The 21,675-nt window shown below is 49.4% G+C and overlaps 5 protein-coding genes across 13 annotated transcripts in view; 2 read left to right on the forward strand and 3 right to left on the reverse strand.

Moving 5' to 3' along the window:
- The window catches only part of nme7 (NME/NM23 family member 7), a 23,616-nt gene extending 19,030 nt beyond the window's left edge, over nt 1-4,586 (reverse strand). Inside the window, exons 1-4 of the mRNA XM_084675580.1 lie at nt 4,001-4,586; nt 1,695-1,796; nt 1,058-1,224; nt 205-315 (exon numbers count right to left, since the gene is read on the reverse strand). Coding sequence (XP_084531706.1) covers nt 205-315; nt 1,058-1,224; nt 1,695-1,796; nt 4,001-4,003 — 383 coding nt within the window. The 5' untranslated portion in view covers nt 4,004-4,586. The remainder of the gene's footprint in view (nt 1-204; nt 316-1,057; nt 1,225-1,694; nt 1,797-4,000) is intronic.
- A 66-nt stretch (nt 4,587-4,652) lies between these two features.
- On the forward strand, nt 4,653-6,344 carry timm13 (translocase of inner mitochondrial membrane 13 homolog (yeast)). Its single transcript, XM_084675582.1, has 3 exons — nt 4,653-4,911; nt 5,215-5,283; nt 5,480-6,344. Exons 1-3 carry the CDS (start codon nt 4,792-4,794, stop codon nt 5,576-5,578), a joined length of 288 nt encoding a protein of 95 aa, XP_084531708.1. The 5' UTR covers nt 4,653-4,791; the 3' UTR covers nt 5,579-6,344.
- Nucleotides 6,345-6,509: 165 nt separating this feature from the next.
- On the reverse strand, nt 6,510-17,681 carry tmprss9 (transmembrane serine protease 9). Of its 7 annotated transcripts, none has more exons than XM_084675573.1 (17): nt 17,530-17,681; nt 14,377-14,424; nt 13,561-13,750; nt 12,930-13,057; nt 12,700-12,767; nt 12,359-12,534; nt 11,944-11,985; nt 11,726-11,839; nt 11,218-11,383; nt 10,666-10,940; nt 10,278-10,420; nt 9,895-10,171; nt 9,610-9,723; nt 9,248-9,416; nt 8,153-8,418; nt 7,851-7,987; nt 6,510-7,003 (listed from the first exon to the last, which is right to left on the reverse strand). In XM_084675573.1, the coding sequence occupies exons 3-17, from the start codon at nt 13,682-13,684 to the stop codon at nt 6,842-6,844; spliced, it is 2,361 nt and encodes a 786-aa protein (XP_084531699.1). In that variant the 5' UTR covers nt 13,685-13,750; nt 14,377-14,424; nt 17,530-17,681; the 3' UTR covers nt 6,510-6,841. The 7 variants fall into 7 exon arrangements, with proteins under 7 accessions (XP_084531699.1, XP_084531698.1, XP_084531696.1 ...); XM_084675572.1 differs by having other exon boundaries at nt 13,561-13,793; XM_084675570.1 differs by lacking the exon at nt 17,530-17,681 and adding an exon at nt 15,285-15,508 and having other exon boundaries at nt 13,561-13,793.
- LOC146254258 (kelch-like protein 24) lies at nt 17,450-19,943 on the forward strand. Its single transcript, XM_084675577.1, has 3 exons — nt 17,450-18,460; nt 18,633-19,044; nt 19,251-19,943. The coding sequence occupies exons 1-3, from the start codon at nt 17,497-17,499 to the stop codon at nt 19,552-19,554; spliced, it is 1,680 nt and encodes a 559-aa protein (XP_084531703.1). The 5' UTR covers nt 17,450-17,496; the 3' UTR covers nt 19,555-19,943.
- Nucleotides 19,935-21,675, reverse strand: part of cers4a (ceramide synthase 4a) — a 72,496-nt gene continuing 70,755 nt past the window's right edge. For 2 of the 3 annotated variants that reach the window (XM_084675579.1, XM_084675578.1), the window contains exon 11: nt 19,935-21,445. In XM_084675579.1, coding sequence (XP_084531705.1) covers nt 21,254-21,445 — 192 coding nt within the window. In that variant the 3' untranslated portion in view covers nt 19,935-21,253. The remainder of the gene's footprint in view (nt 21,446-21,675) is intronic. The other variant, XR_014731439.1, reaches the window with a different exon arrangement.

The following is a 21,675-nucleotide window of genomic DNA, read 5'->3' on the forward strand; positions in this document are numbered from 1 at the left end:
AGAGAGAGACAGAAGGAGAGCTGATGATCAAATATGAATCACTGGGGAGGGCTGACAGAGGATCTATTTTCCTGTTTGGTTTCTAACGACCCATCGTGGACTCTGACTTCCAAAGCTGCACAGGGTCTTTCTGGTGACGGTGACCCGGTCCCAGGACCACTGTGACAGCACTGAGGCACCATTTTGGGAGTCATGAGGGCTTACCATGTGAGCTTGGTCATTTTGGCTTTGGTCACGATCAGGTTGGAGTCGTAGATCATCTGGATGATGTCTCCGATCTTTGGAACGGCATCTGGCTTGATCATAGCAAGAGTTCTGGAAGACAGGAGGGCAGGAAGGGGAGTTAGTTAGATCATGTCTTCCGTGATAAGAACATCTGTTCAGCTTAACACAAACATTCTGAACCGGTTTATCGTTCTGTCGAAAACTCAGTTCTGTTTCTCCTCTTTTCTTTGACGTATTTGGACATAATAGGAGAAGGAAGCATCTCCTGTGAGAGAAGACAGGCACAAAACACCTCGTCAACATCAGCTACCCTTAGTCTGGAGCAGAGGGATGAGAAAAGACAGAGCTGGGGAGGGAGGGAGGGAGGGAGGGAGGGAGGGAAGGAGGGAAGGAGGGAAGGAGGGAAGGAGGGAGGGAGGGAGTGTAGTACTGTAGGTTGTGAGTAATACTATAGGCTGCAGTGTTTAGTGTTCATCACAGAGGCATGTGTAGTCCTAACTGGTGAGTCATTTACATCAGATAGCCCCAGTAAAGTCTCTCTCTCACTCTCACACACAGCTAACCCTCTCATACACTCCCTACAGCCTTCCTTAGGCCCACAAGAACAGTTCCCACATGAAACAAACAGCTTCGGCCAGTAAGGAGAGTTAACACATAGAACAGCTTGCGTTACTTCAGCCAATGGGAACAGTTAACACATGCAACCACAGACATCAAGTAGCCAATTAGCTGCCTCCTTACAGCGCATCAGAAAAAAGAGGGGAGGTGTGACTGTGCTCGGTCTACCATCCTCCTTCAACATCTTCTTACTGCATCACTTCCAGATCCATACCTCTCCTTCTTACTGCCCAGCCTATTGGCTGTATACTGGTCTCCGTATCCAATCAGATTGAGCTGTCGGGAAAACACGTTGACCCGGTTCCCCACAAACAGGTCCTCGGGGCGGAGGTCCTCGTATTTGGTCTTTCTCAGAAACGTGCGCTGGTTTTTCACGTCGAACTGCAACGAGAAAAGGAAGTTCCTGGAGGCTCGTGACACCGAGGAGAGGGTCAGGAGCATGTCTGGGCTCACACAGGGTGACATGTAGGACAACATGAGACCATCTCTCCAGGGTCGGGAGACTGACAGTATCATGAAGAAAACATTTTCTCAGAGTTTTACTCATAGAATATTTGAAACAAGGCAGTTAATCATTGAACATGTATGCACTTTGTAATGCACAGAGTTTTGCAACACTGATATTGAGGTGAACACCTCTAGGCGTTTTTACCACCATACCTTGAAGGGATTGGGTAGGTGGTTTAAGAACGTTTTTCAAAACGTGACAAAGTATTTTGTTTTCCATGTTTCCACTGTGTGAACACCCACCCAGGCACTCACACATGGATATAGCCACCAGCCACTCCTATATGCATATACATGCCCTGCAAGGAGCATCACTCATGGCTCCCTGAAGCAGCCTTGCCTACCATCTCCACGGAGCTGTCCCTGGGGTAGAACAGGAGCTGATAGCGCCGCAGCAGAGCAGCGCTCGGGTCGTACCACTCAGCCAGGAAGGCAAAGCGCTCCTCCTGAGACAAACACAAGACGTTATCACACACACACACTCATCCTAACACACAGGAACACGTAGAACGTACCGCAGAACATCGAGGATTAGAAGTGCTGATGTGGTTCTCATGGTATTTCAGTGGTTAGATAGTTAGGGTGGTTCCGGACCAGGGTTAAAATGGCCAGTTGATACAGATATTAAGCCTGTTGGGATTAGGCTACTTCTTGGAATTTGAGTCCCCCAAGGTTTTACTGAGGCAGCCAACGTTTACGCTCTCAAGGCCTCATGCAAAGTTTGTCAAAGACACAATCTTCTCTATTGATCTTGGGGTTCATAACTCAAAGCTGGCCATGCTATTTATAGCCTTTGGGGCCCAGCCTGGAGATTGCCTCTCCCAGACCCACAGAGGCAATCACCTCACAGCATCCCAGCGTTCTTAATGACATCATGATGATAAACAAACCGTCTTGGCCCTATATCCAGGCGAGTGAAGGGGCATGGATGAGCAAACACAAATCTCTGCCTTTAGTTCGGGGAGCTATGCTGTGTGGCGTGTGAGTGCTTAACCGCTCACAGGCCACGGAGGGTGGAACACCCCCGTAAGAGACAGGGTCCGCTCACCAAGGGAAGGGTTTATCCAAGGACAGCTAGGCTGCTAGGAAGGGCAGAAGACACACAAGTGGACCAGGACTCAGCGAGACGGGGAGGCCTCAGGTTTGCTGAAGAAGAAATGTGATGTTGTTGTCCCACTGTGCCTGGTAGCTGGGATTTGTACTGGGCCAACTAGTCCTTGAGTCTAACCACTAACACTGTTAGAACTACGCACTTCTGATACTTGACTTTCCACTGCACTTTCGACATGCATTTACATGTGGCTTTTGATGAAAGCATCTTCGAAATGAATAGAATGCCATTCAACAACGACCCAGGATACAAAAGACAGTGCAGATTAAATGGTGGATCTTTTAGGCTACAGTGGAGCCCAAGACACCAGCAGGTAGACCAGGCCTGGCGGCTTATATTACAGTTTTCATTTTCCACAGGCAGTTGACTTTATGACACAATAACTGTACGAAAACTGCGAACACTGTACAGCTTGGGTTATATTTTTTACAATGTTGATGATTTCTTCTAAAAATTGAAAATTGAAACAGCTGCACTGCACAGACTCTGACCTGACAGGCAGACCCACAGAGCCGCAGCTACACAGGGTTTTCGCTTTCAACCCATTCTGGGAAACAAAATATCAGCCACAGTTTCTCAGACACATGCTGTTCACTGTGCTGCCATTGGAAACATTTCATGCTGCCTTCTAACAACTAAGGCAGATCAATATTTCCACCTCAGACAGGGACCCACGTACAGAGGTGCTGAAGGATCAAGATATGGCCCAACTTTATGAAAGAAGGCAACTTAATAGGCTAAACTGACTGAATAAGCAGTTGGAATTAAATGTCCTAGAAGCGCTGCTTGCTGGAAACTGTCACATAAACACCTCTTAGTCGTTCTTGGTGGTTGGATACATTCATGATTAGTCATGTTATGGCCAATGAGATCATGAGAAAAGGTGCTGTGTATGGACGGTAAAACGGGTGAAATGCACAAAAAAAAAAAAAAAGGTCGATAAACAATTGGGAAATGTACTATGTAGTTCTTGCATTAGACTTCCTGGACACAAGTTTGCACCCTTTTTCAAAATGCCGCTTGAACATGCCAACTGCGCCACCTGTCGGCGTTTACGTTGATTGATACGTTATCTATTTTTTTATTCATCCCTCCCAACATTTTAGGTAACAATAAGGTTTAAAAAAGTTAGGATTTGAACAAACTACAAAAAAATGAAACACAGAAGAGTGACTTAACGTTATGGAGTTGTGTTGACGAAAGCAGAATACTTGTGCATAATAATATCTAAACCCCCTAAATCGAGGCATCTGCTTATAATGTGATTATTTGTTAGCTTCATAGCTTACTGCTCAATTAAACCACGCCGGCTAACTAGCTACTGTATTATTTGCTAACAGAACTAGCTAATAATGCCATGATAGCTAACAACAAGCTATTTTAACAGTCGTCTGGTGAATATTAGAAATAGATACAGCCAGGCTAGTAGTACCAGCATAGACTAGCCTAGCTACTATACCATTTATATCGAGCTACGCCATCGATATACATTGACATTGAAATGGCTCATCATTGACCAGTAAAAGGGTTATATGTTACCATTGCAGAGAACTGTCCACGATTTTATAGTTGTTGGATGCACGTAACTTGGCTTCTGTTGTTGGTCCAGCATTAACAGTTGCTAGCTACGCTAGCTTCTTCACAAACTAGTCTGCAAAGCGTTTTGCATCACCATGGCAACTGTCTTTTTTAACCGCCAATACAGAAATGTAGCTAAGTGCGTTGACTATAATGTCTCAATAATGTAACCTCTAATCAATAAATAAAAAGATTACAACAATGGTTGGATATCACGGACGGGAGATAATCATGTAGTAGGTAGCTAGCAAAAGGAAAAACTGATGTTTGCTTAATGCACCCGGAAGTAAAATAACTAACACATGGCAACATTTCGAATAGTTTGTTTTTCGACACCTGCCCCAGGATTAATATATCATAAAAGTAGAACATTCTGTTGTAGAAAGTGGATTTCAAAATTATCGTAGATAGGGGGGATTAAATGTTTTCAAGTTGAGGCATTTTCCGGTGAGTTTTCCGAACCACTGAATCTTTTGGAATCTCCATTAGTGACCCTTTGCCAGATAAGATACCCTTGTCTTTAGTATACCAACGATGCTTTATAAAACACCCACGAGGATTGAATGTCTTTTGAACACGGACACGCAACTCTGACAACTCATGAGCAAAAACGTTGATTCCGCCTACAGGAAGTTGCGTATGTGATGTTCCGTTTCTGTCAAGGGCATTGAGCTTATTGCTAGCAGTAGTTACATGCACGTGTAATTTATAGTTTAACTACTGAATAACTATCGATATTTTCACAATCAAACATGGACGGGTTCGGTTCAGATTTTTCAGCGGGTGCTGGGTCTGGTAAAATGGACACTGGCACAATAATGGAGCAAGTGAAGGTCCAGATTGCAGTAGCTAATGCGCAAGAGCTGTTACAGGTAGTTATATATTAAAACCTAGCTAGCCTACCTACTAGCAAGAATATGGAATTGCTAAACGCCATTTAGTCATATACGTGTAAAATCATGTATAATTACTAACATTGGGTGTTTGTAATTAGACATATAATCTGAACAAACAGCATTATCACAAATGCGTATACTAATGTATGTTCGGCTGGTGTAATGTAAAATATACATTTTGTACTATGTAGATTTTGTACTGTGTAGACCCTGAGGATGGTTAATTAGGTCAATTAACCGAGTGACAATTTATTTTAATGAATTTCCTTTCTCTTGTAGAGAATGACAGATAAATGCTTCAAGAAATGCATAGGTAAGCCTGGAGGCACGTTAGACAACTCTGAACAGGTTGGTATTTAGTCTTGATGTATTCAACATTTGGCCTTCCGAGTATAGTACAAAGTGTTTGCAATCATTAGTAGACATTTCGGTGCCAGCGACAGAAGTAATGGCGATGGGGGAGTGTTTGATTGCCCCATCGTGCCTCAGCTCTCTGATTAAACAGATTGCTGGACTCACAGCTTCTCTTCTGTGTACCGTGCAGAAATGCATCGCCATGTGCATGGATAGGTACATGGATGCCTGGAACACTGTGTCGCGTGCCTACAACTCCAGACTGCAGAGGGAGAGGGCACGCATCTGACCTGTCCCTCCTTCAGCCCCACGCGGCAGGCGCAGACGTCTGGCATCGGAGGTGATCTGGCCGAGGTTAAGATCGCATGTGTGCGCGCCATCATCCCACAAGAAGGGGCCAGGTCACCAGTGCCTGTGGATGCTAGCCTCTGTGATACCTAATGGACATGTTCCTTGCAATAAGGAATCGTAACACACATGGCGACAGATTATAGTTTTTTTTATTTTATGTCACGAGAGTTGTTGATGACGGATGTTCATGTGGACAACTGTTATGCTGTACAACATGGCTGAATCCGTCATGGTCCAACTGTAACTCTCCCCAAGGAAAACTGTGCCAGGTGTGACCATTCTTTAGTTTGTCTTGTGTGTGTGACACCAGTGTCTACAAACCCACCTTTCATCCAGCATCAGAAACAGTTTTGTTTTCATAACAGTAAACTGGCATTCAAACTGTCGCGTATCAGACTGCACCCTGAGAACTAAGTTGGGTTATTTGTTGTGTTTCTGGTCGTCCTGTCTGGCCTCCAGTGTTGGGCTCTGCTGAGCAGAACATGAACAAGAAAAACCTTTATTTCTTTGTATGCTCCAGCTACTGTAGGTAGTTCTGGGAAAACTTAAATTCTAAGGATCTTCATCCTGTTTGGCTTTGTGGAAGAAGGAAAAGAATTCCGCTCTTTGAACACTTGAGGGTGGTGCTGGGATGATATGTTTGTGTGACTAACTAAAATGGTATTTTTCACAAATGAAAAGTAAATAAATGCCAGATAATCGAAGATTGGGTCTCTGGAGTGTTTTTGCCTCCTTACTTGTGATTCCAGTTGCTGACAGAACTGTCCTATTTAGATACATCTAGGTACTTGTACCTATAATCTATTTCAGACGTTGTCAGTAGAAGAGAACGGTAAAATAATTGAAAAACTACAAACAATAACAGCAGTTTAAAGACCAATAAATGAAATGCATATATTTCTAAACCGTCACAAAATCAAACAAAAAAAGTTGTTTCTGGTAAGTTACATGTCAGTCACCACAATAAATACAGTCAAATAAATACACGGTTCCCCACTACTACGCTGATCGTAATGAAAGTCACTCCAGCGAGACAGTCCTGGACCAGGTCCTCTGTCGTGTTCGTGTTCCTCCAGAGTGTAGGGCCCGTCTCTGGGTCCGTGTGTGAGGCTGGAGACAGGACGTCCTGGCCCCCCAGCCACACGGCTGTCCTGGGAGGCTGCCGGAGGGAGGCTCTCTGTTGGCTCCGTCCGGGGCGTGGTTAGAAAGGCAGGTGGGAGGAGATCCACTCCCTGGCGGCCGTCACACGCGTGTAGACTCCTGGGAAGCCGCTCCGCCCACAGCCATGGCCCCAGCTCGTCACCCCGGCAACGAACCAGGGGCCGGAGAGCTGTCGACAGGTCAGAGGGCCTCCGGAATCGCCCTGTGTTCGGGAGAAATGGATACCTTCAAACACGCCCCTGCATCTCTTTATCTTCCCGCTCTCTCTGTCTCCCCCCCCTCTCTCCCTCTCTCTCCTCCACCCTGTCTCCCCCTCTCTCCTCCACCTCTCTCCCTCTCTGTCCCCATCATCCCCCTCCTTCTTTCTCCCCCCTCACTTGGTCAAGGTAAACCTGTCGCCTGTCTCGTCCTGTGTAGATGTGATAGTGTTGGGTCCCCTACACCACAGACAGCTTCCTAAGACGTACGGCTCGTCAGACGTGAATGCTGGCTGATGACCTAGATTTGGAAGTGAAGGCAGCGGCCTCCAGGAAGCTGGGTCGAGGTACACCACTCTCCTTTGTACAGTTACAACCCAACACTATCACATCTACTCTGGAGAGGACAGCCAACAGGTTAGCTTGACTAAGAGAGAGAGGGAAGGGGGAGAGAGAAGGAGGGGGGAGACAAAGAAAGAGAGGGAGAGACACAAAGAGAGGGGGGATGGAGATAAAGAGTAAGGGAGACATAGGAAGAGAGAGAGAGAGGTAGGAAGAGAGAGAGAGAGAGAGGTAGGAAGAGAGAGCACAGTCAGCAGAGCTCCAGAGAGGAGAATGTCATTTGTGGGCCTAGGTGATACCCTGAGACAGGAATGCTTTTGGGCTGACTTGGTTACATAAGCAGCTTAGGGAGGGGAAGAGGAAAGAGAGGGGAGGGAAAGAGTTGTGAAGGAAGGGGGAGGAGCAGGTTTGGTTAAAAGGTAATATAATCTCAGACAATGTGTAACCTGTGTCTCCAAGGGGTGGGGGTGAACCTGTGTGTGTGTGTGTGTGTGTGTGTGAGTGTCGTACCAGACACGTGTCCTTTCCTCCCTCCATGTACCCAGCACACATCATGCTGAGGCTCAGTCCGCTGCCGTACGCACGCTGGCAGTCTGCCGGGTCGATGACGTTGACCGGAGCTTTCTGCAGCAGGTTGGTCAGAGAGCCTGAGAGGAGGACAAGCGTAACACAGACCTGGGGTCAGCTTCAACTCTCACTTGAATCAAGCTGGGATGCACGTATAACACTAAGAGCGTCTCTCTCAGGGGGAAGACTTGTTCTTCTCCAGATCCTGCAGTGTGAGTCCTGTTCCCCTGCGTGTCTCAGCTCACCTCCCTCCCTCATGGAGCCCCAGCCAGCGATGTAGCAGTCTGCCGTCTTGAGGAAGCTGTGGACGGGCGAGGGCAGGCAGGCTGACTGGATGGTGTAGGAGCGGGGCGCTGGGACCGCCAGCTCCAGCAGGGCCAGGTCGTGGTTCATAGTGGAGCTGTTGAAGCTGGGGTGGAGGATGACCCTCTGGACGGGGATCACCAGGGCCCCCACGCCTGAACGCAGCACCGAGCCCAGGCTGACTGCCCAGCCGGTCGGAGCAGGGTCACTGGGGAGGGAGGGAGGACGATAAGGGTAGTAAATCAGATGAAATTAAACATTCTTGCAACAATCACACACTGCATTTCTCATCTCATCACATCTGTGCACCTTCTTGGTTTCAGGGTGTGTGTGTGTGTGTCAGGTGTAGGATGTGTGTGAGGCGTAGGGTGTGTGTGAGGCATGGGGTGTGTGTGAGGCGTAGGGTGTGTGTGAGGCGTAGGGTGTGTGTGAGGCGTAGGGTGTGTGTGAGGCGTAGGGTGTGTGTGTGTGAGGCGTAGGGTGTGTGTGAGGCGTGGGGTGTGTGTGTGTGAGGCGTAGGGTGTGTGTGAGGTGTGGGGTGTGTGTGAGGCGTAGGGTGTGTGTGAGGCGTAGGGTGTGTGTGTGTGAGGCATAGGGTGTGTGTGTGAGGCGTAGGGTGTGTGTGTGTGAGGCGGAGGGTGTGTGAGGCGTGGGGTGTGTGTGTGTGTGAGGTGTGGGGTGTGTGTGAGGCGTAGGGTGTGTGTGAGGCGTAGGGTGTGTGTGTGTGTGAGGCGGAGGGTGTGTGTGTGTGTGAGGTGTGTGTGTGTGAGGCATAGGGTGTGTGTGTGTGTGAGGTGTGTGTGTGTGAGGCATAGGGTGTGTGTGTGAGGCGTGGGGTGTGTGTGTGTGAGGCATAGGGTGTGTGTGTGAGGCGTGGGGTGTGTGTGTGAGGCATAGGGTGTGTGTGTGAGGCATAGGGTGTGTGTGAGGCGGAGGGTGTGTGTGTGTGAAGCGTAGGGTGTGTGTGTGTGAGGCGTAGGGTGTGTGTGTGTGAGGCGTAGGGTGTGTGTGTGTGAGGCGTGGGGTGTGTGCGGTACCTTCTGAAGCAGTGTGCGGCCGTCAGGAGCCACTTGTGGTGGACGAGCGTGGCGCCGCAGCGATGCTGTCGCTGGTGCTGCAGGCTGCCGATCCACGGCCACTCCCCCCGCCGTGCCGTGACTCCTCCCACAATCCTCTGGGAGCCCACGGCCGGACGCACGCCACAGTCTGGGGGACAGAGGGGCTGGTCGTGACCTTTGACCTCTCTGGGCCTGATCTTTATACTCTGTGGTTTTTAAACTCTGTTGCCTATCAATGTTTTTGGGGGGTTTGTCTGTAAGTGCTACAGTTTTGCGTTAGAATAAAAACACAATAAAACACATTTAAATGGAGAAGGAGCTGGTGACGTGGTGAATCTCACCGCAGTTCTTCTCGTCAGCCTGGTTGGGACAGTCGATGTTTCCGTCACACTCAGGGTTGATCTTGCTGATGCAGATCCCCGACGTACACTGGAAGTTCCCGCTGCAGTTCACCGCTGCCATGACAACAGAACAGTCGGCATGACAACCAGTGTACACAAGTTTATAAAAAAATAGTTTCACACCCCCCGGACGAACAGTGAATGACAATGTGAGGTAGGACACAGGACAGGTTACAGGAAAACGTCTGATCTTTCTTAGAGGGTCGGGGTACAGGGGCAGAGTACCAGGTATGGGCGGGGCGGCCATCATCATCATAGCGTCGTGCATCTCTGCTGTCTTGGTAACGGCAGGGGGTGGGGCCGGCGGTGGAGTCGGGGGCGGAGTCGGGGGCGGGGCCAGGTCGGGGGAGGTCTGGCTCAGGATCCAGTTCCTCAGCTGAGTGACCCTGGAGTAGACCCCGGGGCGGTTGACCTGAGCACAGCCCACGCCCCAGCTCACTACCCCTGCTAGGAAGAACCGCCCTGGAGCCTCCTCACATACCAGAGGACCCCCAGAGTCCCCCTAGAGGATGGGAGGACACACGCATGTAAACACACACACACGGAAAAACACACATGTAAACATTCACACACATGTAAAGCCCCACACAGCGTCCTGTTCCTCTGACCTGGCAGGAGTCCACCTTGCCCTGCAGGAATCCAGCACACATCATGTTCTGTGTGAGAGCCCCGCGGTACACGCTGGTCTTGTTGCAGACCTTGGAGTCGATGAGCTTCACCACGGCCTTCTGGAGCGTGGGGGGGATGTCACCTGCAACACAGGGAACCATGACAATGGTTAGAGCTCAGTGGTTAGAGGGTTTGACTGCAAATCAGTAGGTTCAAATCCACCCCGCCAACGTCCCCTGTACATTATTCTGAATCATAGCGTCAGCTAATAGAATACAAGACAAAGCAATAGTATCATAACCAGGGACCTTAGTTTGTTGATATGTACACATGTGAATCCTGTCACACTAAACCAAACCCTGGAGGATGGACAGGTTGGGCTCTCACTGGTGTACTGGTTGAGCGCCCCCCAGCCGGACACCACACAGTTCTTGCCGGGCACGAAGACGTGCGAGGCTGCGGGGAGGCAGATGGGCTGGACGTGGCTACTGAAGGTGACGGGAGTTTCCAGCTCCAGGACCGTCACGTCAAAGTCCGTGGTCATGGGGTTGTAGCGCGGAGCCACCGTCAGAGACTTGATGTTGATGGTGGAGGCCTCCACCTGCTCCCCCGAGACCAGGCTGGCCCCCACCAGCGCCGTCCACAGTTTAGGGTCTTTGTCTCTGGAGGGGGGAGGACGAGGGGGGAGGGCGAGGGAGCGACAGTAAGAAACAACCAGACAAAGAACCCCAAGTGAATAAAACAGAAACGCAAAAGAACAGGGGCAGGAGAGGGCCAGGGGGAAAGGGGAGGGGGGGCAGGGGTAGAGGGGGGCAGGGGGAGAGAGAGGGGAGGGGGCAGGGGGAGAGAGAGGGGAGGGGGCAGGGGGAGAGAGAGGGGAGGGGGCAGGGGGAGAGAGAGGGGAGGGGGCAGGGGGTCAGGGGGGGGTCCAGGTGTCACCTCTCGAAGCAGTGGGCGGCGCTGACGAGCCAGGTGCTGCTGATGATGGAGGCTCCACAGCTGTGTCGTCCATTCAGCCTGAGGCTCACCTGCCAGGGCAGCTCCCCCGCCCGCGCATCCTCCCCCCCCACCACCCTGGTGCCCATGGCTGGGCGGGTCCCACACTCTGGGGAGGGGCGGAGGAGGGCAGGAGAGAGGGAGGGGCGGAGGAGGGTGAGAGAGAGGGAGGGAGGGAGGGAGGGAGGGAGGGAGGGAGGGAGGGAGGGAGGGAGGGAGGGAGGGAGGGAGGGAGGGAGGGAGGGAGGGAGGGGCGGAGGTGGGAAAGGGAGAGGGAGGGAGTTAGGAGAGGGAGATATAGAGGGAGGGAACGGAATGTGTTATCCAAAACGATGTATGGAAGAGGGGTGATACGTCAACCTCTTGATCTGCAGTGAACTGCCCTTTCACTGAGCTAACCCATTAACCCCTGGGTTGTATGACTGGATCACTAAGGTCATAGGTCACTCACCACAACGGGCCTCGTCTGAGCCGTCCGTGCAGTCTGGTAGCGAGTCACACTCGGGGTTGGTCTTGGTGACACACTCCCCGTTGTCACAGGTGAAGGTGTTGCCAGGACACATGGCTGGGGAGGGGGGTGGGGGGGGGGGGGTGTCAGATCAACAGGCTGATAAACCTGATACAGGAGCTCTTTACAACATCAGGGTTTGAGGACAAACACACACTCACTCATGGCGTCTCCGATGGTGTAGAAGGACTTCCCGTTGGCCCCTGGGGACAGAGACAGGAGACAGGATCACACACACACACACACACACACACACACACACAGCTGGGCTCCAACACATCGACACACTAACAGGGTTTAAACAGGAAAACCAAGTGAATCTGAAAGTTCGAGGGTGAAGACGCTGATGAGGACAGCTTGTACTGAAGAGCGGTTCTGAATCATCACTCTCATGTCACCTCTGAATTTTGACACGAATCGCATAAAACATTTTTTAATTTTTTTGTACGTGAATATTCCTTCATGAGCGTCTCCAACCTTGTGAAACATAACGCCTGTTTTTACTAATTGCCACCGACTGTCCAGCCCAGATCCTGGAGGATCAGAAGGAGCAGGGAGGGAGGAAGGGTCCAGTACCCAGCAGAGTGATGGCCGTGATCTTCCCAAAGGCTGGCACCACCACAGCCTCCCCCTGGAGCATGGCGCTCAGCCCAGCCCTCAGAACGTCCTGGAGGTCAGTGTCCGAGTACAGCTGCATCTTGGACACCCTGAACACCAGCCTGAAGGTCACCATCACCTCCTGGTTGATGTTCCTGGGGGGGGGGGGGGGGGGTCAGAGAGTGAGGGTGGGTCTCGGTGTACTTGACTTGCGTGACCCTACTTGACTTGAGGGACGTAAACCACACACCCACAATGTTTCGAGGATGTGCTCAAAAACACAAAGTGATTTTAGTGTAACAGTGGGAATTTGAACTCACCCATAGGCTATGATATTGCATTCTTTGTAGTGATGTGTTATCAATGAGATAACAAACACCTCCCTCATCTGGAAGAAGAAGGTACCATTTACATGTTTACATTTCATTTAGATGCTTTTAACCAGAAGGACACACAGGGGGGATTTGAGCATGCGTCCTCTTGATCTGAAGTCGGATGCTCTAACCACTTAGCTGCACCCTCCCCTGTCCCTGGGGTCAGGGCGTCCCACCTTGGACTTGATGATGGCGGAGAGGACGAGGGAGAAGGCGGAGGAGTCGTCCTGGAGGTCTGAGGTGTAGTTCAGCCCCTTCAGCTGGACCGTCTCCATGAAGTAATGCTCCTCCTGAACCAGGTACGCTGACGGACCAATCACACACTGTCAGTCAACAACATCCTCCAATCACACGCTGTCATTCAACAACATCCTCCAATCACACGCTGTCATTCAACAACATCCTCCAATCACACGCTGTCATTCAACAACATCCTCCAATCACACGCCATCAGTCAACAGCCTCCTTTCCCCAAGGAATACAACACATGTTTCGCATTTTTACATCACATGAGCGTTTGTGTCAAAGACACATATTAAGGAAATGGATTGGCTTGTTTGTCATACTTATGCATATTATATGACTGGACTGTGTACGTACCTAACTTAATTAACTAAAATTACACCTACCTGCATTACCTTACCTAGGAATTAAGTATTTTGATCAAATCTGTTTTTTTAAAGGGCTAGATAAAGCTTAACTGCAATCAGACAAGTGTGGACATAGCGTTATTATCTGCATTTATCTTACTAGTCTCATAGGAGACTTGCAACATGAGCGTCTTTGTAATACGGCCGACAGACTCACAAGCCAAAACGCCAACAATGACTCCGATGATGAGGAAGACGAGGATGAAGGCCACCACAATAACCTTGAAGCAGGCTGAGCTGGTCTGCCCTGAGGAAGACTGGTTTCCCGCCTTCTTCTCCATTCTTGATTCACAGCAGCCGCCTCAGGTAACTCATCCCACTGTCCCAAACACAGCGGCCTTCTTCATCTGAGAAGAGATGGGAAGTCGTTGTCTTAGAAGGGTCGAGAGGCTGGGAAAAACAAAGAAATTCGGTAAATCCATGACTTAGTTATCTTTTCCAGACATAAATCAAAATCCTGACAATACCTTTGGGTATAGGCTACATGGTGTGAATCATCTTTCGGTAATGGTCGTTTCGCCTGCAGGGCTACATTTAATACCACGACTGGGTATCATTTAACCCATAATGACGTTTAACAATAATGGGTGCAGCCTTTCTCATAACAAAAGGTAAGTGTTACATCTTTAAAAGGACACCGTCGAACCATGGAAACAAACTCAATATCCCAGGCACTGATCCATAAAGGGAGCTTGACATTTCCAGACACTACGGATTGTGTTCTTTGTCTTAGACAAGGCCTACTTCAGCTGAAAATCAAAAGACGTTTTTTAACCGGTCTCAGCTGATAACGAATCGTTATAAAGTCACCCGTTGAGATATTGTCAAATGTAAGTTCTGGCAACCGCTTTACGCACGGTTATGGTCGCGCGTTTCGACGCATACTGGAAGATTGTAATTAACACATTTGCTACACTTCGCAGGCTGCAAGCGACTAAACCCCCCCCAAAACACGGTAAAAGTTGTTACTTACCGGAATGTGGTCTCGTCCAATGCAGGCGGTATCTTTTTCAGCAGATGACTGCAGACAGAATAGATACATGGAGCGTTTACCGCAACAAGAGGCGCACTATTTGTTCCACCTGCCAATGGGCGTACACACAAGTTCAGCAGGCGCTCCGGCCTCCCAAATACTCTTTTCTAACCCCCCTCCCACATGCACTGATCCAGCGGAACAATCTAAAAACTTACCGCCCACACCCAGGTGTACTAAGTCTTAAACTGGACTTAAAAACGGTGTTTAACTGTAATGTAATAATCTCAAGAACTATCTCTATGTAAAAACAAAACTGCCACTCCCTCAGAAAGATCATAAGAAAGGTTTGTTCAGCAAATAGTAAACAAAACCCCTCCATGTATTGAACCACAGCACTGAGAAGCAGGAAGGTTATGCAGTATTTTCGGATGGAGACTTCAACACAACTCCGTTGCTTGCAACCTTTAGGTTGTACATGTTCCATTGACACAGTAAAACACTTTGAGGAGCCAAGGGAGGACAGGGAAGGGGGGGGGGGGGGGGAGTCCTGTAATTCTCTTAACTGCTGGCCCGGTGCCTTGAATACACTACTCAAGGATTATAGTCTGTCTCCAGCCTCTCTGATCTAGTTTCTGGGCTGTGGAAGCAGTGCTGCGGTCCCACCCTGCCTGGGAGTATGGGTCATCCACTCAGGAACTCAAGGCTCCACGTATTAGCAGAGCAACACCTACATGTTACCCACAGCACAGGATACACTGTTTGATGGAGACAAACATAATCACACATATAAACTAATCGGTCTCATTGAGGACATTACTTGAACTGATAAGCTACTTATATAAACCTTAAAATTAGGCCTATAATCATCAATCGAAATCATTCCATCCAGATAATTAATGGCACACCCCAACATCTGTTCACCGGTTTCCCAGTGTGGTGTTATGAGACTGGTAACAAAGGTAAAGGAGTTGGTATGATCCCATCTCCAGGCAGACACAGTTGGTATGATCCAATCTCCAGGCAGACACAGTTGGTATGATCCAATCTCCAGGCAGACACAGTTGGTATGATCCCATCTCCAGGCAGACACAGTTGGTATGATCCCATCTCCAGGCAGACACAGTTGGTATGATCCCATCTCCAGGCAGACACAGTTGGTATGATCCAATCTCCAGGCAGACACAGTTGGTATGATCCAATCTCCAGGCAGACACAGTTGGTATGATCCAATCTCCAGGCAGACACAGTTGGTATGATCCAATCTCCAGGCAGACACAGTTGGTATGATCCAATCTCCAGGCAGACACAGTTGGTATGATCCAATCTCCAGGCAGACACAGTTGGTATGATCCAATCTCCAGGCAGACACAGTTGGTATGATCCAATCTCCAGGCAGACACAGTTGGTATGATCCAATCTCCAGGCAGACACAGTTGGTATGATCCAATCTCCAGGCAGACACAGTTGGTATGATCCAATCTCCAGGCAGACACAGTTGGTATGATCCAATCTCCAGGCAGACACAGTTGGTATGATCCAATCTCCAGGCAGACACAGTTGGTATGATCCAATCTCCAGGCAGACTCAGTTGGTATGATCCAATCTCTAGGCAGACACAGTTGGTATGATCCAATCTCCAGGCAGACACAGTTGGTATGATCCAATCTCCAGGCAGACACAGTTGGTATGATCCAATCTCCAGGCAGACACAGTTGGTATGATCCAATCTCCAGGCAGACACAGTTGGAGTCACAAGTGTCTCTTTGTCAGGCTGTAGCCATGCCTGACTGGGCCTTTGCACAGATTCTCGCAGACACGCCGAGCTTGCAGATTCAGAGTAGCTGACTACACAGTGATCGCTATCATCTGGCTTCTTTTCCGGGATGAAAAGAGCTTTTGAAGCCTCCTTTTTCAAGTAGTAGAATTCAAATATAAGTGGACAGAATATTAAGTATTTTCAGTCCCAGAGCTAAAGGACTGACTGTGTAACACTGTTGTGTAGATCTGTTGTGATAATAGCACTTCCTTGATGTCTTACAGGACATCCTGTAAACATGTTGTAAAACAAATACAGTATTAGCCTCTTATAAGACAGCACAGAAGAAAACAGATACAGAAAGATCCATTCACTTTTTTCCACTTTATTTTCAAAACAAAATACAATTAAAACTTTTAGATAAAAACTAAATAGGGACTGGGCCCATATACTTCAGACACAAACAAAAAAGAGTCTTTGTACTCAAAACAAGCTCAACAGAAACAAGTGTAATGAATACCCCTAAGCTGTCTAAACTGACATGGTTTTACGGTAATCCATCATAAGATGACTACCTAGCCATTAAGCAAACATATCATTATAGCAGCTAATTACAGATGATGAACTGCATCAATTGGCTAGTGTTTTCAATGGCCGTGTTTACCTTCTCGTCCTCGCTGAATCTTCAAACGGACGGAATGATTTGTCGATGAAGCCAACTTTGACAGATAAAATATGTTTACCTTCTTAGCTAGTGATCTAGAATTTGACATGGGACACTGAGCTAGTTTCGCTACCTAGCTTCATTGTAACCGTTTTTTTCAATTGATTCATCTGTTTCTCGCTATTTGCCTCATTTTGAATACATTATAAAAACATTGAGCATAATAATGAAAATGCTAATTTGATGCTGTGATGGGGACGCCTGATAGGACTCACCGCCGTTGGGCTAGCTAGACTAGGCCTACCTATTGAACATTACCGGAGGTTTACATTTCCACCTGTTCTGGTTGTTTAATCAAATTTACATGGATCCACACTAGAATTTCCTTAATTTAAAGGCAACTTTAATCTGAAAATATGAATGCCGACATTCCTTTCAAATTTCCAACTGTAAAAAAGTTCATGACTGTTAGGCCTACTGATTGTAGCCTAAAATAATTGTGTGTAGCCTAGGCTATTCTCTTATTTTTCCGCCTGTCTCGAGAGCGCCTCAGTTATATTTAGCTGCTTTCCAAACTGACCTCCTTTGAATGTTTGCGGTCGCCAACTGCCAGGCTGGACAGAGGCAACTATTAATACCTCTGACTGAAAGCAGAAAAGACGTGAGGGGAGTTGTGCGCGGTGTGTGTTATGGTTCGATGGCCTGTAGGAGCACAGTGCCGGGAGCTTACGGTTGTTTACCGGAATCCCCACTGAAGCAGGAGGACGACTCGTCGTCGGAAGAGGAGCCGGAGGAAGATGCAGTTCCCGACGCGGTTCTGCAGGTGGAGGCGGAGTCATTCTTCGTGAACCGCGCGCGGCTGGCCCGCCACAGCCCGTACTTCCGGGCCCTCTTCTACGGCGGCGGCAAGGAGAGCGGTAAGCGTCACGTAGAGATCAAAGGCGTGGGCGTGACCCAGTTCCGGGTTCTGATGGAGCACCTGCAGACATCCCGACTCCCTCTGACCCGAGACAACGTCCTGAAGCTGCTGGAGACTGCAGACTTCCTGCAGCTGGAGCGAGCCAGGCTGCTCTGCTGCAAGTTCCTGGAGAGAGAGCTGCACCTCAGCAACTGCCTGGGCATGATGGCCTTTGCCTGGCAGAAGTGCTGCCTTGAGCTCTACAGGGCAGCCCGGGAGGTCGCCCTCAACCACCTGCCTGCCCTCGCCGCCGCCGACGACTTCCTCCTCCTGTCCAAGGACAGCGTGGCCGACCTCCTCGCCAGCGACGACCTCAACCTCCCCCGGGAGGACCTGGCCCTGGAGGTGATCCTGCGCTGGGCGACCTTTGACCCCAGCCGGGAGGACGACTTCCTGGACCTGGTGGGGCTGGTGCGGCCTGAGAGCTTGACCGTGCCCTACCTCACGGATCTGCTGACTCGGCTCAAAGGGTCAGACCCCCGAGCCAAGCTCCTGTGTAAACTGAACGAGCATTTCCCAGCATGCTGGGCGGCCGGGCGCTCGCTGCCTCGGACACGCTCCCGGGAGAACCTGTTCGTCCTGGGAGGACCTCACGATCAGGACCGCCAGCTTCTCTACCGCTTCCACCCTCGCAGTGGTCGCTGGCAGAGCTGCGCCCCTCTGCAGAGCAGGAACCTCATCCAGTACTCTGTCGCCGCCGCAGGTAAATGTAGCCGAGGTGAACTGGCAGACTCACCCCTCTGTATAAGTACAGTGTGGAAGCGGTGTGGGGAAAGTGACTCTTGACGAGCAGCCCGACTAACAGATGTGTGTGTGTGTGTGGTTGTATTGACATTGATGCTAGTGTGTTGGGTCTCCCTGATGTGTTTCTCCAGGAGACAGTGTGGTTGTGACAGGGGGGAACTTCCGTGACGAGGTGGTGTGGTACAGTGTGGACTGGGTGAGGGTGTACCGGACTGGGAGCGAGCTCTGGGAGGATGGTCCGGCCCTGGGCAGATCCAGGCACTCGCACTGCTCCGCAGGGCTGGGAGAGGAGCTGTTCGTCCTGGGCGGCAGCATGGACCAGGGCCCCGTGGCCGACGTGGAGAGGCTGGTGCTGGGGGCCGAGGCCTGGGAGGGGAGGAGCCCCATGGTGCGGGCGGTGGAGAGGGCCGGATGCGCCGCGCTGGGCGGATGCGTCTACGTGGCGTGCGGATTGGACGAGAACGGGGAGGCGTACAGCGGAGTGCAGCGCTATAGGCCGGACGAGGACCAATGGGATGTAGTGTCCTACTGTCCCATGCCGAGGTGGGCTGACTGGAGGAGTCACAGTTTAGTGTCTGTTGTGACGATATGCTGACATGCTGTGATACAATGGCTACATAAACAAACGTTTCTTATTATTGAATCAGAATAAAAACATCAGCCACACAACCTAATTTGCCCGTTGATGGACTGATTCATCAGGTGACTGGAATGCTCAAAGCTAACTCTTACTTCTCCTCCTCACCCAGGTATGATCTTCTGGCGACGGAGCTCAACGGCGCCCTCTACCTGTTCGGAGGCCAAGCGCTGCGTCTGGACGTGGAGACGGACGAGTGGACCCTGCTGGAGGAGGAGTGTCTGGACAGGAAGTTCTTTGGCGGCTGCGCCACTCTGAGCGGGCAGGTGTACCTGCTGGGCGAGCGCAGGATCAACACGGCCTTGCCCAAAATGCTGCTCTTGGACCCTTACATCGACGTCTGCGTCCAGGTAGACGACTCCCTGCCCTGCCCTGTCCCCGTCCGCGGGGCTGTCACAGTACGCATGGTCACGTGACAGGAAACGCCTCCTTTCCGCTTCCTGATTCCACTCAACACTTCCTGTGTAAGGACTGCAGGCATATTGTGTAACTCTTGTGTGTTCCTGGGTTTGCATGACCTCTATACACTGTATTATAGTGTCCAAGATCTTTATTTAATGCTTTTGTTCAGGAAGTGTATATGCAATGACTGTGAAACAGGCATGGATTCAGTCGGTCAATAAGAGTAATTTATTGATAGTATTTAACTGACCATTGAGTGAACAAACCTATAGGAATGGGCATTCAACAAAAACATAAAGCATGTAAGACTAGTCATATGTTACTGCCACAACAACCATGGCGTCTCCAGTTTAGATATCATGTATTCAATTTGATTAAAACAAACATCCCATTACAACTATCAGTGTGAGTTGTTCAGTGGATCAGCCCTTTGGGTGCATTTGAATCGGGACGCCGTGCAACACTACATCAGTGACACAGACGGTCGGTGTGTCTCCAAACTAAGACAAAACTAGGAAAGTACACCAGTGAAGCCTAGCAACAACATAGTCATTCAGTCTCATGTCTTTGTTTATGGGATAGGGTTAAGATTCTATTCTATCTCAACCCACAAGTAGGGTAACAAGGAACACAGGTCCTTAAACAGCCGTTTCTCTAAAACTCCTGTCAATTTACAACGTGTTACGGTACATTCTCGCACGCGAAGCGCAAAGATACAGTAACTCACTAGAATAACTTGTGAGTTATCTGAACAGAATCGTGTCCCAAGTCTAATTTTAGGTGTGTTAGATTCGGACTCCTAAACATTCCTCCTGGGTCGTTGGTGTCAGTGGCTGTTCCAGGCCAGACCTGGGCGTCTGTTGTCTACCTGGACAGGTATGTGGAAAGCTCTACGTAGAAGCTACCTAGCTCTGCCTAGCACCTATCTATCTAGCACTACCCAGCTCTACCTAGCACCTATCTAGCACTACCCAGCTCTACCTAGCAGCTATCTAGCACCAATTAGCAGCTACCTAGCACTAACTAGCACACCCAGCTACAGGGAGAGCTGTGGGGTGAGAGGGGCGGGAAAGTGTAAAAATAGCAGGCAAGGCACAAAGCATAATCGGGCAGCTTGAGTCCAAACCCCCTGTGGAGAACGAGCCCCTCTCGTCACCGGGATTTTCTCGCCAGGATTTCGTTATTTGTTTATTTTGTGATGCAGGCCTTTCCATCCCATGTCTTCATACAGTGAGAGGGGGAGCAGGTGAACTACACTCACTGTAACATGCAGACAATGTTCTTTGTCTCCACCAGGGGGCGCCAAACCCATTCCTAAAAATCATCCATTCTGGTGATATGGTTTAAATCTCCATTAGTAGCTTGTGGAATTATTAACGTCTGTCACATAACTAAGCTTCTACACGTCTGCAGTCACCTCTTCCTATTTTCCATAAGGGTGAAAATTCTTTGCGCGAAGTCTGTCCTTGCTTATAGTTTACACACAATTCAACCAGCCTCTTCGGCACGCATTTAAAACAAAACTTTGTATTTGATCTAAAAGTAAAAATAAAGAAAATTCAATATACCAGACGATCGTTCTATAGTATTTCCATAGCAAGTGAAGGGTTGTGAAATCCTAGACTGTTTATTATATCTATGATCCATGCTCAGGAATCATATTTCCATATACAAATATACGGAGGGAGGGGAGAGACAGGTAGAGGGAGGGTACTATCTGGCTTTGGGAAGTCTGCTGTTTATATTCCTCTGGTTGGTCAGGTTGTTCAGCACGCAGTTGTTAGCCAGCAAAACCAGCTTGGAATTGAGGGTTCCCTTCTTCTGTTCCCAATTCTCCTCTTCCTCCTCCTCCTCTTCCTCCTCCTCATCCTCGCTCTCCTCGTCGCTGCGTTCATCTTTCTCCACCTACAGAAGGAGACTTATGTTCAGTCGAATCCTCTCCACCTTCTGAACGTACGTTACATTTCACATGTTGTCCACGTCCGCTGACACTTTCACCCAAGGCTCTGGGGCTATCTCGTTCTTTATGATCTCTGACCTATGCACTTTTGTAAAGCTCTCTCTTGGAGGTCGCTTTGGATAAAAGCGTCTGCTCAATGAATAAATGTGTAATGTGGAAATGCCGAATCTCCACA

The sequence above is a fragment of the Hypomesus nipponensis genome, chromosome 16, assembly GCF_054491055.1.
Source record: "Hypomesus nipponensis isolate SF chromosome 16, ASM5449105v1, whole genome shotgun sequence".
Taxonomy (NCBI): domain Eukaryota; kingdom Metazoa; phylum Chordata; class Actinopteri; order Osmeriformes; family Osmeridae; genus Hypomesus; species Hypomesus nipponensis.